Source organism: Orbicella franksi, chromosome 7 (genome assembly GCF_964199315.1).
Source record: "Orbicella franksi chromosome 7, jaOrbFran1.1, whole genome shotgun sequence".
In the NCBI taxonomy this organism is placed as follows: domain Eukaryota; kingdom Metazoa; phylum Cnidaria; class Anthozoa; order Scleractinia; family Merulinidae; genus Orbicella; species Orbicella franksi.
The window spans coordinates 16,332,199-16,348,817 of NC_138151.1; the positions used below are offsets into that span (position 1 = coordinate 16,332,199).

Sequence of the window (16,619 nt, forward strand, 5' to 3'; positions counted from 1 at the left end):
AAATGACAAAGACAGTCACAAGAATCAGAAGAAGTCTATTGTGCCTGTTTTCAGGTAACATTGAATTGTTCCATGCATTACTAAAAGTAGTAATCTTGAGTTTTCTGTCTTTGACATTTGAAAGACCGCATTCAGCGAACTTTAATTTTATGACTGGCTTCGCATAAATATTCCGTTAATAACTTGAAGATAAACTAAGCTGCCAGTCTTGAATGGAGGTCAAAATCTGTCCACACAATGATGTGATGTCAACATCCGGTCGAGTATCCCATCGTACACTAACAGCGCAATCTAAGATCACGTGTCCAGAAGCATGATGCTTTCGAAAATATGGCGGGGTTGTTCCTTGCAAGGTGAGACATTTTGGAATTTTTCTATTTTTATTTGCCCTTCTGTGGCTTGTTCTTATGTTGTTATAGGTAAGACTCATTCCGTCAAATTGAAAAGTAACTTGCAGACGTTAATGCAAGTGAGAGGAAGCGTTTTTAGAAGGCGAATTTGAGCACATGGCAATAACATTTTGAAACAGTTCATTAGTCTAAGCCAGTAAATCACCAGATTGTTCTTCCTTAACAAATAGTGTCCAAGAGCAAATAGCCAAATACATATTTTTGAACCCAGTTGGAAGCTCAATTGCAGGACTTTGATTAACGTCTTCTGCAGGAGGGCAACTGGTAACTTTATTTCCACAGGCAGGCAAAACTTTTTGAACTGAACTTCTTTAGAAGGAAAACCTTCCTCTAGATAGTCAAACCAGGCAGGCAAAATCATTCTTACAGCTGGTCAATTTGCCTGGTGCCTGGTCCGTAATGAAACTCCCTGTGAATTTGTTGATCGATGTTATCTTTCTAAGAGGGGGGCATTGGGGTATATTAGAAACTGCAAGACTGAAGAAAAATCATCCAAAACCGCAAAACCGCCAAAAAAACTTGCCCAAAACCGAAAACCCCATACAAAACCGTCAAAAACCGATACAATGGTGACAAGTGGGGCATACAGGGCAAACTACACTATCAAAGTATTTGTGAATGCCATGGACGTGTCTGAAGCCTTCGTATCTTTTAGTAACTTTTAGCTTCTGCAGGCTTCTCTCTTCTCTCTTCACTTTACATCTAAACGTGTTTTCCTTTCGCCACCTTGCCCCTCCTTGTAAAAAAAATGCAACACAATCCACAATTGCTTCTTCCGTTGCTGGCGCAGGAGGCACATTGGAAACTGACCAAATAATCGCCCTGGTCTGTGAGGTCAAAGTCTTGGGTGTCATTCCAGACGTGTGATCCCCTACTGTGACATTTAGTTCGTCACGCATTCCTCTCAAGAGCTTTGGCGTTTTGCAGCTATTCGAGATCAATTGCCACTCAAATCAAAGAGAAACCGGAACCCAAATAGGACAAAATAGGAAAAACCAAAAGCCACATCGGATACCAAAACTGAAAAACTGCTAGTATTTTTTACGAAAACCGAAAACCAGATGCTAAAAAATGAAAAATCCGCAAACTGCAATGAACACCGAAACCGAAAAACCAAAGTCTTTTGGCACAAAAACCAAAAAACTGATCTAAAAAATAGCCAAAACCGCAAAACTGAAAATCCCAATGCACCCCTCTTCTAATCAAATTCTTACAAATCCCTGAATACAGGTTCAGTTTTAGACTAGCCCTATATTATATTCATAATATTACTATTAGTAATCATAGTTACAGAGTGTGTTCATGTGGCTGCAGTCTGATGGGGAATGTCATAATAATTATTAATAAGCAATTATTGCTATGTGCTTTGTTGTGTATGAAGTGTTGACTTCTAGAGAGTAAATTATAAGTTAAGATCTTTAGGATATGACCTTATTAATTCTTTGACTCATAACATTAGTAAAATCACGTTGTAACCCAAAATCTTACCATTTATCGTCAAGCGCAGCCAAAATGACAACAAAGGAATCATACATAAATAAGTTTTTGCTCTAAGTCTCTTGAATAACATTTTGGCTGACAATTACTTTGAGAAAAAGAGAATTTTTTTGACAGCCAATGACCCAATGACAGCAAAAATTATCTTCAAACACACGGTACCACAATGGATACAAAAATTGCAGTCTCTTTTGCCAACATTTTCATGGCCGTGGTAGAAACAGAAATCATTAACTGCAGCCACTTAAAGCTGCTCACTTGGAAAAGATATATCAATGATGTCTCTTCTCTATGGAACATAAACAAGGAGGAAATAAACACATTTATAGAGCTAGCAAATAGCTATCATCTGACCATAAAATTCACAGCTGAAGTTTCAGATACAGAAATAACTTTCCTGGATACATGCGTCTATAAATTAGGGCAAAAGATTTAAGAAGGAATCCATTCTCAATGTGCACATGCACTTCAAACCGACAGAAACTTTCCAATACACACACTTCACCTCCTGCCACCCTCCAGGCATCAGGAAGGGCTTTATTGAAGGTGAAGCCTTAAGACTTCTGAGAACCAACTCTTCAAAAGCTACATTTGAAGAAAACATTACACAATTCAAACACAGATTACATGACAGAGATTATCCAGATAACCTTTTAGAAAACACTCTCTCAGAAATTAAATTTAGCAAAAGAATGTCAGCTCTACAAAATAAACAAAAAACGTGCAAAAGAATTTTACTGTTTGTTACAGAATATCGCCCATCTGTACCTAATCTTAAAAACATTCTTATGAGTAAATGGCATTTAATACAAAATTAGCCTCTGCTAAGAGAGATCTATAGAGACCCCCCTGCTTTCATACAGAAAAGGGAGATCTTTGAAAAGCGTACTTGTTAGAACAGAGCTTTGAAGGTCAAAGTTTTCCTATCTTGACCTATAGGAATCGTGTTTGGCCTGTCATTCATTTTTATCAGCATACCTATTTGACACATAAACAGTGCAAGATCACATGATTGTGTCCAAGTATCCAATTTCGACTTTTGGTATTTGGATAAAATTAATTGTCAGGTGAGGTGTAAGTAGATGGCTGAAGATTGGCTAGAAGCCAGCTGTTTTGGCTGGCTAGCAGCCCTTATTGACAGCCCTGTAGTAGAAACAGTTTCTCAGCAGTTTGTCTGTCGGATAGGCAGATTCTAGTTGCATGGCGGTTATATAAGCCTTATTTATCTCCCCAGTATTCACATCCTGCATTCAGTTGACAAGATTATTGGTAAAGCAAATTATTGGGCAGGTCTGTGCTCTAGAAGTGCACAAGTGCCACAGGCGACTAACTTTTGCCTTTGGGCAACTAACAGAACTCAATTTTTTTATATAAGCTAAAGTACTGGGCATCCAGGATTTCATGGTTATAGGAACCTTAGAGCTCCTCGTAATAATATTTTTCTTAGACCACAGCCTTCATTGGGGGAACCTATTGAGTAGTTGTTGCTATCTGCTTGCTATAAACAAAGTTTGCCCTGTCCTGTTGTTCCACTATTCATCTTAAGACTGCAGCCTGTTGTTTCATATTTGCAGTTTTTCCAGTGCTTAGAAGTCTTGAATACTTTTGAAACCTTTCCTATTTCTTAACAGATAGAAAACAAAGAAGCACCAAATTAGCCTACCTGCCAGGACTTATATGGAAAAAATTCACTTTGAGACATTTAGATCCCATATGAGGTATGTGAGTCATGATTTCTCTGTGTTTGGTTGGAGTGGTTATTAATATTATTACTTTTGCTACCTGTACTGGGAATAATAACACACAATGCAGGCAGGAATGAAATGAACGGGGAAGTGGTTGTTTCAATGTTGTTCAGCTATTTCAAGAATCTTTCGTAACAGGTATGCGAGTCACAAGATAACCTAGCTGTGCTTGGGGCACTCATGTTGATGAAGGAGGGAGGGAGGCACCAATTTCTTTCCACTGTGTGTATATTCAGTACTACTTTGACCACTTCATCATTTGTCCTTGTTGCGCCATGGGACTCACAAGGTCTTTCCTTAACCATTTAGCTTTATGCTATTAGTTATAGTTCGTTATTGTAGAAATTGAAGAGACACGGTGGTCTAATGGTTAGGGCAATGGACTACACATCAAGCAGTCTTTGGTTTGTTCTTGGGCAAGGCACTTTACTTTACGATGATTTTGCTTGACTGGTTTGACCATCTAGAGGAAAGTTTTTCTTACAAAAAAGTTCAGTTCAAATAGTTTTGCCCGCCTGAGAAAACCAGTTGCCCTCGTGCTAAAAATGTTAATGAAACTCCTGCTTAAGAGATTAAGGGTGTCATTAAGGTTAAAACATTTCCTGTTTCTTACTAGATACAAAACAGAGAAGCAACAATGAAAGTATGTGCTGAGACTTGAGAGGAGAAAGAATCATGTTGAAACACTGGATTCTATAATAAGTGAGTCAATTTCTTTGTGTTTGGTTTCATGTTCTAGGCATGACAGTGCACAATGCAGGTGGGAAATTTTAAACAAGTTTATGTTTGACTTTCACTGTTCAGTTATTTCAAGAAATGGCAAGTTATGTGGCAATACTACACCTTAGCCCTTCAAGGTTAGGGTTTACAAAAATTCCTTGGGTGGCATTATTTTGGATGAGTATTCTTTTATGGCAGGAGGGACACAGTAATCTAATGTTGAGCACAGTGGACTGCAGATCAACAAGTCTGGGTTTGAGCCACTGGGTAGGGTCTCTGTGTTTTGTTCTTGGCAAAACACTCTGCTCTCACACTACCTCTTCAGTGTTTTTGCCAGACCCCGCCATTGTGGGAATCCCACGTTGCAATCAGATATGGCCTCTAGAAAAACAAAAATGGGCCAATTTGGCCCTTCCCTTTTACAAGGCTGTAGGCTTAACACAGGCATACAATTTTAAAAGCCATCCCGGGGCTTGAAATTGTGGCCAATACGGTTGCCAACGAGACTGACATTTCATTCTCTTGACGATCAATAATGGTTATTTTGTCACACATTATGTCCTTCTAGAAAATCATATTGAAAATCTTTGCTTCTAAAACATTCAACATAAGACAAGAAGTCAATTATCCATCCTTTTGCTTTCCTGTAATGATTCTCTCACATTGGAAAACTTCCAAATGGCTGACCATGTTTGAAGTCGCCCTTTAACGCATTGCAAACCCTTGATCATTGACTGATCATTGACTAAGTCATGTATGCCTATGGATTGTTCTCTTGTAATGCATGGATCCATCATACTAGTATCTGGCGACCAAAAAATTGCATTTATTATTTATTGACCCCTTCCCTAAAAGAGTAGCCCCTAAAAAGGTCTTCGGGGGCCACTGTGGCCCTCAAGTAAAATTTTCTGGCTGAAACACAGTGTCTTTCCATCTATTTGTACAAACAGGTACTGGGGTTAGTACCTGGGTGCTGACCCTGCTACAGACTTGCATTTTATCCCATCTCATCATTGTCAAACCTTGCCCCTGCAGGGTTGAAACTCTGACTAATTTTTTAAATTGTGTAGTGCTGAGAAACAGAGAATCTCATTCAAGGGGAAGAGTAGAACACTCAATATCCTTTAATGCAACAGAGACTGGGTTAAGTTGTGGTGGTTTAGATCATGTGGCCGCCTGATGCAGACTTAACCTTACTTTCATAGTCCAAACTCATCCTAGTAGGGTTAAAACTTTAAAAATCTGATGACTTATTTTTAATCGTCTAGTGTGTAAAACTTAAGAGTTCAAGGCTGTTATATCAAGGTTATTAAAACAGTTCCCATTTCTTACTAGATACAAACCAGAAAGCTGTGTGCTGAGAATCATGTGGAGAAAGACTCATATTAAGGCAGTAGATTCCATATCAGGTGAGCATTTGGTTGGAGGGGTCATCTGTGAGTTACTCAATGTTACCTGTACAAGGAATAATAGCACACAATGCAGGCAGAGAATTCAAACAATAGAGATGTTCAGCCATTCAGGGATCCATATTGGTTTTTTCTCAGCCAGGCAAGTATGTCAGATGACATATTTGCCATGGTAAAATTTTATTTGCCCCTTCAATAGGGAAGAATGGTATCAGAATAGCATGTAAAGGAAAAGTTGATGTTAAATTTGTATGTTTTTCACATGACCAGTTTCCCAGTACATCATGTCTGTAGTTGTGGCTGTCGGTGGACACAGACAATCCAAGTTCGAATGAAAACCAAGGCCTCTTTGACCGCCATGAAAACTGAGAGGACCACTTTCACTCTTCCTGCCTGTATTTGACTTGTTTTTCCAAAGTGTTAACATTACTAAATGCCATGTCCTGATCAAGACAGCTGATGCGATCACACCTTGTGTTTTCGCAGATGCAGATGCAGATGCAGATGCAGTGCGGAGCATCAGTAGTTGACAAAATGAAAATTGAACCTGCAGTAATTTCATTTGTGGAGAATACCACATCATCCAAGATACAATGTAGCAGACCAAATTGATGATTTTATTGCAAAAACAAGCTGTAGGTTTTTCTAGAGCTGTTTTTTAAAAGTTCCAAATGGATGACAAGTGGTCAGAATGCAGTGCACTCATAAGCAAATTTAAGAACTGCCTTTATTCCGGTAGAGTCAAACTTAACTCATTTAGCAGATGCATTTTCCTATTGTTTTGGTTGTCCCTAAAATTTTGTAGTTGTCAAGGATGGCCAGGTGACTGCAAATATGGATCCCTAGCTATTGTTAGTACTGGACTGTGTTCTTGGACATGACATGTTACTCTCACAGTGCCTCCCCCCATCCTGATATACAAATGGGTACTTGGTGAATTTCATACTGGGGCTAACCCTGCAATAGGCAGGCACCCCATTTAAGCAGGGAGGGGAATAGAAAGATAGTAGATCAATTGATGCTACAGAAATTGTGATAAAATATGGTAGTTTGGATCACTTGGTCTGATATAGACTTTACCTCACCTTCGTTGTCAAACTTCTCCTTGTAGGCTTGAAAATTTAAAAATCTGATGACTTCTTTGTAAAACTTAAGAGATCAAGGAATTCCGTGAACTAACGTTAAAACATTTGCAGTTTCTTACTAGATACAAAACAAAGAAGCAAGGAAAAGAGCTATGTGCTGAGACTCAAGAGAATCAAATTGAGACATTGGATCCCATAGTAGGTCAGTTACGAACAGTTTTATTAGTGTTTGATGTCATGTACTAGGAATAATTTTGAAAATGAAAACAAATAGAGATGTTATTGTTTCACTACCATTCAGCCATTCAGCAAGCTATTATGTGGCCATATACCTTGAGTAGCCCTTCAGGGGAATGGTGTATTAAAAATTTGCAGTTCGAGAAAATTTCCATACTTCCACACAGAAGGGATTGGAATTTCCTGGTGGCCGGGGGAGGGGGGTTCTGTAAGACCAAAAAATTTAAAGAAATATACAAAGCTCAATTAATTGGAATTTCCAGAGGTGTGGGCAGTCTAAGACAAAATCCCCTCTTTGGCAGAGGTATGGATATTTTCTGGAACTACACAATTCCTTAGGTCCCTTAGACTACAATGTCTGAGTTCCTACAATTGTTGATGTAAAAATGGATACTGGGTGAATTTAATACTGGGTGCTAACCCTGTGACAGACTAGCATCCCATCTGCCCCATCACTTAATGCAACAAAGACCTGGATACACTGTGTTGGTTTAAATCACTTGGACTGATGCAGACTTAACCTTACATTCATTGATGAAAAATGTCCCTGTAGGGCTGAAATGAAAAAAATGGTTTATTTTAGTTGTGTAGTTAATAATGATAATAATAATAATAATAATAATAATAAAAATAATAATAATAAAATTTATACAGCGCTAATTATATAAAATATTCATAAGTGCTTTACATTTTAGTTAATGAAATTAAGAGATGAAGGATGTTATAAAGGTTAACATATTTTCTTATTCTTTCTAGATACAAAACAGAGAAGAAACAAAAGAAGCTGTGCTGAGACTCAAGAGGAAAAACAATCAAATTGAGGAATTGGATTCCTTATTAGGTGAGTCACAATTTGGTTGTCAGATCATAGGTGAACAAGAGAAAACCATAATTACTTGTAAATCACTGTAAAATCTATTGTAATTCACGAATTGTCTTGCACCTGTTTCTTAGAAAACGGTTTTTGCTTGTTTCTATATTAAAGTATTGCATTTTAAAAAACAGTTTGATTTTTTAAGCAACTTTGCTGTTGTTCGCTTGTGTAAATATTTTAATTTTTGTTTGTATTTGGTCATAAGGATTCCTCAATTTACAAAACCTTTCTTTCAGTACTGTAAAAATGTGAAGCTACCCGAGAGCTGTTTGTTTTAAAAAATTTCACGAGTTGATTAAAGATTGAAAATGCAAATATTGCCCGTTTTGTTGCAAACATTTATACCCTAAACGTTTTTGCTGTGAAATATTTAGAGTGGTTTTTCGCCTGTGAGCTTTTCGCCTGCAAACGTTACAAATGAAAGTTAATTTTAGAGTGCTATATTTTAGCCGGTGCTATTTATTTTTGTTGTTGTTGTTCTTACAGTTCTTAGTATCATTATGTAAGCTCTGTGTACTCCTCCATGATGATGATGATGATGATGATGATGATGATGATGATGATGATGTGACCAAACGACAAGCGCATTCCCGATGAGAGAATTAACTTGTAAACTTTAGTCGAGTATACACTGCACAGTACATATATTTTGTTCTTGTGTCTCAGTATACCCATTGTTAATTGGACATGTTATTTATCTTTGTTTCAGGCTGCCAACTCAAGTGTACATGTAGCGACATTAACATGGAGAGGGAAGCAAAGGAAAGCAAAGAACTTCGTTTAGATGTTTTTTTCAGTGGATTACGTTTTAGGTAGATTTACACGACAAGGTTCATCTCGATGGAGTTTCTGGCGAGAGATTGTTAGGGCGGAGCTCGTATTAGGTGGTTTTATAACACAAAACTCAACAGAAGACAGTGAAATTACTGTCAAATTGTCCAGTATCTCTACCAAGCTGTCTTGTACATGTATCTTGCTAGTTTTCAAGGAAGCCCTGAATTCTATTTCAAGTTTGCAGCCTTAAAATTTAAGGTAGAATCGAAGCATTACCTGGATTACTTTTTGCAACTCGAATTTTCAGCCTGGAAGTCTCGCTATTAAACTCGTTGAAATTGCAGCCTATTTGTCTAGTATCTATTTCACAAATTTGTGAAATCTTTTTAGTTTTCAAGGAGGTATTGAATTGATTGCGCTTTTAAAAGGGCCAAGAAAAAAAATCGAAAAGAAACTAAGTCTTTTAGTGGAAAAGTGTCCTTAGAAAAAAAAGTCTGCAATTTTAAATGGTGTCTGGTTTGGAGTTAAACATATACTGAGACTTTTGGCGGAAAAAATCTTGCACTATGTAGGATTTTTCCTATCAAAAGTCAAACTATATGCTTGATTTCTGGCTAGACTTCGTTCAAAAGCGCAGAATTTTTTTTCTTTTTGGCAACCCTACATAGTCAAAAAATAGTAAAAGAGATAGCCTACATATTGACTAGTTACCAGGCCCTTTTAAAAGCCCAATTTTTTTTATTTTGTTTACTCATTCAAATTGTTTGTAATGAATTTTAATTGAATTATTATTAAAAAGCCAATAGAAGTTATATTTTTAACAGTACTAAAAAAAAATGTACGCAATAAAACCACCACTAGCTATTTTAATTTAATTTTATTGTTTTGCAATAAGTAATTGTTTTTTAATAATGCTAAAATAATGCACACAATAAAAACAACTCTTCCTGTTTTCATTTAATTTATTGTAATATAATAAGTAATTAATTAAAACGTTTGAAAGAAAAAGTTTGCGTTTAAAAACTAAGACTTTTGGCGGGAAAATTGGAAAAAATTTGCACAGCTTTTCCCCTTACACCTTTCTTGAGAAAAAACTTAAAGAGGTTACCCTTCAGAAGTTTTTGATCGCAAAAATTTCTCAAAGGCAGTAATTGACAGAAAATCCCGTCAAAAACAACTGCATCACCTCGCATTTAAAAAGCAATTTTGATATTTCAAAGTAGTTTTTTTTCTCGAAGTAATGTTTGCCAAACAGTCTTCAAATTTTATTTTCAACGAACTTCGCGATGGTTTTTTGCGAGGTGATGCAAGAATTCCTCAAGACATGCAAAACATGAAATGACGAATGAATCAAATAGCTACAAAATAAAATTTAATTTCGAAATGGATTTTAAAATTTCGCAAAGTGACCGTGAAATGGTGTTTCAACAAACTGAGATTAATTTTATATCCAATCGAGTTTGATCTGCAACTGTATGTAGCTTGCCATTTCATATCTTTCTCTGCCAGTCGATAGTTAAGATGGTACACTTCGGATCAGTTGCACAGGAGCAAAAACATCAATCAAAATTCAAACAAAATTGGAGAGTTGTGTAGTATGTCCGATAATTAACCTGAAGATATTTTCACTGTATTTTAAAGTACCTGTGGTACAACAACATGCAAGAGAACCATCTCGATAATCATATGATTCTGAATGCAGTTTGTAATCTCTGAGAAATTTTCCTTTTAGCCTTCCGAATTCCTTAAAGTTTCCCAAAACTTTCGTTGCCATTGGGAAATCTTCGAAGTCTGCGGAAATCTTCCAGTGATCTCCGGAATCATGATCCATCGGCGATCGTCAGAATACCTCGGATGGCTGTCGGCAGCTGATCGAAATTGTCGTATTTTTTCAGAAATTTTCGTTATAATTTGCAGTCGACGTTTTTGGCCAGAGTCGATATTTGTTTTCAAGTGTGTTTCAGATTGTTGAACATGTTTACATATATAATTACATAATATAATTGTGTGTTCATGCGATCAATTCAGATGACAATCCGTACTCTTTCAAGAGTAATTTTCATTGTCCTGGCATTTTTCTGTTTCATCACTTTATGAATTTGATGCTTTATTCGATGAGAATTTAATGTTTGAATATAACTTTAATAGTAGCAAAACAGTTTGAATTTGTTACAGAATCGAATAATTTCGTTTATTCCAGCAGCAATGCGGTCCAGAAAAAACACTCTATATATCTTCGAGGTTTTATTCGAACTGAAGACGGTAAAATTTTGCGCGATAATTTTAATTCTGGCAAGACAATCTATCACGGTTGTAGAGTGAATCATTCGTTGTTTCCAAATATATTTTTCGTTGTCGTACAAGCCATTTAAATCTCCTTTTGCCGAAAAAAATACCCATCAAATGTTACATTACTTCGTTGACCCCGAGAAATTCACATGGTGTTGCCAAATGTAGTGCCACCTTAAAAACTCAGCGTTGTTTATCCACTTAAGATATTCTCTGAAATCATGTCGACCGAAATGGTGGTTACCAGAAGCGAGATCTCAGATTAATTACGGCCAAAGGTTAGCTTTGAAAAATATATTTCAGTCGTTCGAAACAAATAAATACCATGACTTCCTCTACCAGAAAAAATACCTCGACAACTAATCCTTGCAGCGAAAGCTTCAAATATATTACCACCATTTTAATCGAAAGTTATGAAATTAAAATTATTATCTCGTTGTCATCTCCGCTGTTGAATAACCATTAACTCCTCGTGAATTTCAATCTCTTCTTTCGTTCGTCATACCAGTGAATTCCATCTTTGCCTTTGGGTCATTTTCTCTCCTTAAAAAGAAGAAAAGAAACAGAAACAGAAACATAAGCTTTTACTCGGGATAAAATGAATTTTAAAGATACACTATTACTACCAGGGCAAGCAGCGAACAAAGCTCGTATGAACCGGCTGCACGTGGTAACGGTTTTCAACTTTCCGGGAGCAACACGCGAAGAGAAAAACAGGAAATATCAAACACATTCAGCGCAAGAATCTTATAAACTTGTGCAAAAAATATTTCTTAACAATTTACTGAATCTTTTCATCTCAGTGACTGCATAACTACGACTATCTGGTTTATGAACGAAGCTGTGTGAAGCTTGGCAAAGAAAATTGGGAGCTTAATTAGGGTGCAAGTTAACTTTCTGTTTGGTTAAGAGCAAAAAGATCAAAACGTGCACTCACCATTAATATTTTAATACTTCTATCTCGTCCTGTTTTATCTTCTTCGAAGGAAGAACATGGCCAAATTCGACATCACCAGGAGCACAAAATCCACGTTTTGACACTATGACCAAGTGTTTGGTTTGACGCAAATTCCACAAGTAGTCATGAATATTGATTACAAACTAGAACCAATCGCTGACAAAAACGTCGCCGCATATTTTCATGACTTGGATTTGAATTTTTATACAAAACTATTGTATCACTTCAAAAATATCAATTTCACTTCAGATATCTGCATTTTTAGCCTTTATTAAGACAATAATTAGGGAAATTATTATACATTGTAGTCACCATCTGTCTTCTCATTGTCTAAAAGCAGTTACCAAAAAATGTTCCTGCGCGGCAAAACCTACTGAAAAAAAAATCATTGAAGGGGAGCCACGAGGGAAAATAAATCAAGCAAGTGCTTCTACTAACCAGGTCCTGTGTTTGGCTTAAAGAAAAATATTGCACAGGATATTGTACACACAAAAAATATCATGCGCAAACTAAAGGTGAGAAAAAAATTTACATCCAGAAAATTGCCCAGCTCCTCACCCCCCTCAAAAAAAATAATGGTCCATTCCTTATAAAGAACGTTGTAAATAGTGCTTGTCGCTTCCAGATGTCACGCGATTAGTCACGCTATTTTCACCGAAGGACCGGAAACAAAATAATTCTTAAAATCATCAGTTGTAGACTGAGCGGTCCAATCTGCGACTGTTATTTTTATTCGGTGAGAGGAAGTCTTAAAGCTATGATTTCTTGGAAGTAATTCCCTACTGTTTGTTTATTCGGTCAACTCCTCGCTGTTGTCCATTTGACATCATGGCGGTCGGCGAGTTCTTCTTCACTCCGTTAGTTCTCTACATCATTCCAAAATATTGCCACGACGAATTCTTCGTCGACTTGAACTTCTTTCACGGTATGTTTGACAGTCTTTGAGGTCACACAGCCATGATTTTATGTATTTATTTGGAACAGTCAGGAGGGAGTGTTCGAGGATTGCTTTCATTTTCAATGTGAACGGGGTGTGTTCCTAGGACTTCCTAGAATGAAGCCACGATGTTAGTACAAAACAGTGCGCGATCTGTGAAAAAGTTTGAATTAAATTCGTGGCTTTAGACCGGGCTTTGATGTTTCGTGCCTAGTTACTAACTAATTGAAAATTTATAATATTTCGCCCCAATTTCGCTATCGTAAGTAAGCTATGTTGTTAGAACGGCATGGGTTTTTATGTTGTGTGTGATTTTTCTGCAGTTGTTTGTCTGAAGATTGCACTGAGTAAACTTTTGGGATATTTTATTGTTGCTTTAGCTTCCATTGGTAAGTAAAAGTTTATGCTAATTAGTGAAGCAGAAGTTATATGTTTCAAGGGCGTTCGGGTCACGCGAAGATGTCAGCAGTCATATTCAGTCACGCAATGTTTTTCTTACAATTGTGGGAATACATCTGCATTGGACTGGACTAAGGAATAAAAGGCGTTTATAACAATGAGCAAATGATCAAGCTCCCACCAACAGAAGAGAAAAAATATCTTGCACAGTTTCTATAAACTCAAAGTTGTGAAACACGAGCGGAAACCCTGGATGAGTACAAGAGATCTAGAAAACTTCAATAACTTTCGGGGCGCGTTACTTTAATGTCAGACTTAGGTAATTCCCCTGAAATAAAACTGCCAATAGATTTTTGTTCAAACTTTGTCCACTGAATATTTATCATATGAGAACTTTAATTATAAAATAAAAAAAGGGGGGTGCCCATGCTCGTTAAGGAGCAGCGAGGCACTAAAAATGTCCCATTTTAGCATTATTTAATGCTTATTACAAGAACGAATTCCAAGTTATTGTAAACTCTTAGTGAGCCAAGACTCATGAAAACACGTCTCAAACTACAGTCAATACTTATGTCGGACACAAATAAACTTTTTAAGTTTGATTTTGACAGACAGCTAAATCCTTGTTAAAATATTGGAACCAAATTGCTTGCCACGGCTATCAAACTGCAAAATAGAAAAGACTACAGTGCAGCTGCTATTTTCCTTATTTATTCAATTTTCAACAATAGAAATCAGATCAGTCTTTTATCCCGCAAAGCTAATGATTAGTTGATTAAAATGACTGGAAAAAAATTTGGGGTGCCCGAGCTCGTTAGTGAGCCATAGCCATTTTTCAACTGACAGAACTCAATATCAAGGCAAATCCGCCATGTTTTCAATGTGCGCGTGCACGAACGCGCGCTAATGACGCCATAAATTATGCGCAGTGAGGATGCGCAATGCAAATGTGAGGAATCACCTTAAAGAATTGCACCGATTCAAATTTTCAGCTAAAAAATAACGCGTTTTTTAACTGACAATTGAGTTCTGAGATCAAAAAAAGTTTAGATGGCCGAGAAATGTCCTAAAATTATAAAAGATATGGCTGAGAGATCCACGAAAATTTTGTCGAGAACTGAGATTAAGAATTCGTTATTAATAAATAGTAAATGCCAAAGTAAACATGCCCAGAGTCATACGCCTGGACTTACAATTTCAAGTGATAAAAGCAGTAAAGGTGGATAAAAGTTTTGTTTCTCCATTTCGTTTTAGCTAAGTTACCTCAGATAATCAAGGTTCTGCGAGCGTCCAGTGTGGAAGGCCTCAGTTTACTGTCCTTTATCACTGAACTCACGACAATGACTGGCACCTTCAGCTACAGCTCCGCAAGGGGATTTCCATTCAGGCAAAAAGAATCATTTCTTAATATAAGACCTACATGGCTAGCTCCGTGAACGGGCAAGATGAACCAATTCCTGCGCTGTGATTGGCTAACCGAGGGGGCGAGACGGCGCTATCTTGCAACAAAAATTTTCCCGAAAGCCATATGATAAGTCCTCTATTGAACAAGGTTGTTGCACTCACGATGGCTGGATATTGGCCTCGTTCTTTTGTTGCGAAAAAAGAACTTGGCCAGCATCCAGCCATCTTGACCTCACGCTTGGTCATATTCGTTCACTTGGTATTGGATCGGAACTAGCTTGCAACTGAGGCTAATTCGGGGAGTCATTTCAAATGCAAATAGCATTCATCTCTTTTTAACGATATTCCCCGCATGAGCCCCTACTGCAAGCTTAAGTAGTCTTTGTATAGCTGCATAGCATCTTTCTTGAGATACTTAGGGGTTTAAAGAACCATACACACACCCCAATTTAATTTTCCTTTTTCTTTTGTTTCAGCACGTGGGGCGAGAGCCTGTTCAAAGCTATCCAGACCTGTTTCCTTGTTATGTTGTTTTTCTACTACTCTAGCAGACCTTTGGCAGCCGTCTTGTTTCCCTTTCTTTATGGTGCCATTGTTTATGTGGTGTTATCTGGACTGACACCCATTGCTGTCCTGGTTCAGCTGGTTTCTCTTAACATCCTCTTTCTAAGCATAAGCAGGGTGAGTTTCTTTTTTCATGTTCTATAAGCTGTGTTGAGCTGTGCTAATAACCCGTGTCGAGCCAACAAAAAAGTCTGGCCAATCACGACAGACACAAAGAACGGAATGAACCAATCGGACACCGAAGCCGACACTCGTCAGAGGGCGTGAAAAGATGCAACCAGTGTTGAGCGTTCAAATCAGGCGCCGACGGCTTTGGTGCTAATTAAAGTGCTATAATGTACTGCAAATATTTCGGACGCTTAACGTTTCGGACGGTTTTATTTTCGGACACCTATTTTTGTCCGAAATTAAAATCGTCGGGAATATTTTTCAAGTAATGTTTCCAGAAAACGAGTTGGGTAAAAGCTCGGAAAAACATGCAATCAGCGTCGATCGCGAAAACATTGGATTCGTCGTCCAGGGCGGGAAAGTCGAAAAGGAGAACTTTGTGTGTAATGGGTGTTTCTAACCAGACAAATTTTTGGTAAAGGAATTCAACATTGATTTCTTTTAATGTTTCGAGTTATCAAGGCAAAAATAAAATTGAAGAGGTTGCGTGAACGATTTAAAATGACATGAAATGGCTGGTTACACTCGTTTTAGTTCTAAGAAAAGAGTATATCTTTTTTGACACAAAATTTACGGTCTAATTAGAAATCAATGTATGCTGACCAGGTGGTTATATCTTCAGGTTTCGCAGATCACGACCAACTTCCGTAACGGCCACACAGGTCAGCTATCGTTCGTCATGGTGGTGATGTTACTGTTTAACCATGTCGCGCGCATCTTCACAACCCTGCAGGAGACTGGAGACAAGTACATGCTGGTGACGTTCATCATCTCCACCATATTCAATGTAACCATGGTAACACAGATTCTCTATTACTGGAATGTGAACATTGACGAGCAAAAGAAGAGAACTTAGAACGGTTTCAGATTTTCTATTAATCAGAAAACCCGCCGATACTGCCTTAAACAATGGCTTGCTTACCCGTTGATTCAAAAGATTTTGACATAGAATTTTAACAGGAACAAATGCCAGTAATCTTTTCCAGCTTATCTTCATAACAAGTTTACTCCTAGAACAAGTACTTGTACGATATTTCTAATACGGACTTTCACTTGGAAATAAGTAAAACCAGACAATCTATCGCATTTTCAGTGTCACTGATTTTATTCGTGTAGAAATGAAGTTTTTATGTTGCTATTACAGTGCTG

General features: G+C 37.4%; 1 protein-coding gene and 1 long non-coding RNA gene across 4 annotated transcripts; both read left to right on the forward strand.

Annotated features, from left to right (window-relative positions):
- Positions 1 to 65: 65 nt before the first annotated feature.
- On the forward strand, positions 66 to 10,382 carry LOC145491794 (uncharacterized). Of its 3 annotated transcripts, XR_014049888.1 has the most exons (7): positions 66 to 353; positions 3,539 to 3,625; positions 4,269 to 4,354; positions 5,708 to 5,781; positions 6,978 to 7,068; positions 7,860 to 7,944; positions 8,687 to 10,381. It is a non-coding gene; the product is annotated as an uncharacterized LOC145491794 (long non-coding RNA). The 3 variants fall into 3 exon arrangements; XR_014049889.1 differs by lacking the exon at positions 66 to 353 and having other exon boundaries at positions 2,045 to 3,625; positions 6,978 to 7,082; positions 7,876 to 7,944; positions 8,687 to 10,382; XR_014049887.1 differs by lacking the exon at positions 66 to 353 and having other exon boundaries at positions 2,045 to 3,625.
- Positions 10,383 to 12,328: 1,946 nt separating this feature from the next.
- LOC145491685 (mannose-P-dolichol utilization defect 1 protein-like) lies at positions 12,329 to 16,613 on the forward strand. The gene is made up of 5 exons (XM_081470924.1): positions 12,329 to 12,923; positions 13,259 to 13,324; positions 14,589 to 14,721; positions 15,215 to 15,419; positions 16,093 to 16,613. The coding sequence occupies exons 1-5, from the start codon at positions 12,827 to 12,829 to the stop codon at positions 16,324 to 16,326; spliced, it is 735 nt and encodes a 244-aa protein (XP_081327050.1). The 5' UTR covers positions 12,329 to 12,826; the 3' UTR covers positions 16,327 to 16,613.
- Positions 16,614 to 16,619: the final 6 nt, after the last annotated feature.

Excerpts from the sequence above, each read along its gene's own strand:
- LOC145491685 (XM_081470924.1), top strand. The coding sequence starts at position 12,827 with ATGGCGGTCGGCGAGTTCTTCTTCACTCCGTTAGTTCTCTACATCATT. Across the intron at positions 14,722-15,214 it reads GCAAGGGGATTTCCATTCAG|CACGTGGGGCGAGAGCCTGT; the intron begins GCAAAAAGAATC and ends CTTTTGTTTCAG. Across the intron at positions 15,420-16,092 it reads TCTTTCTAAGCATAAGCAGG|GTTTCGCAGATCACGACCAA; the intron begins GTGAGTTTCTTT and ends TTATATCTTCAG.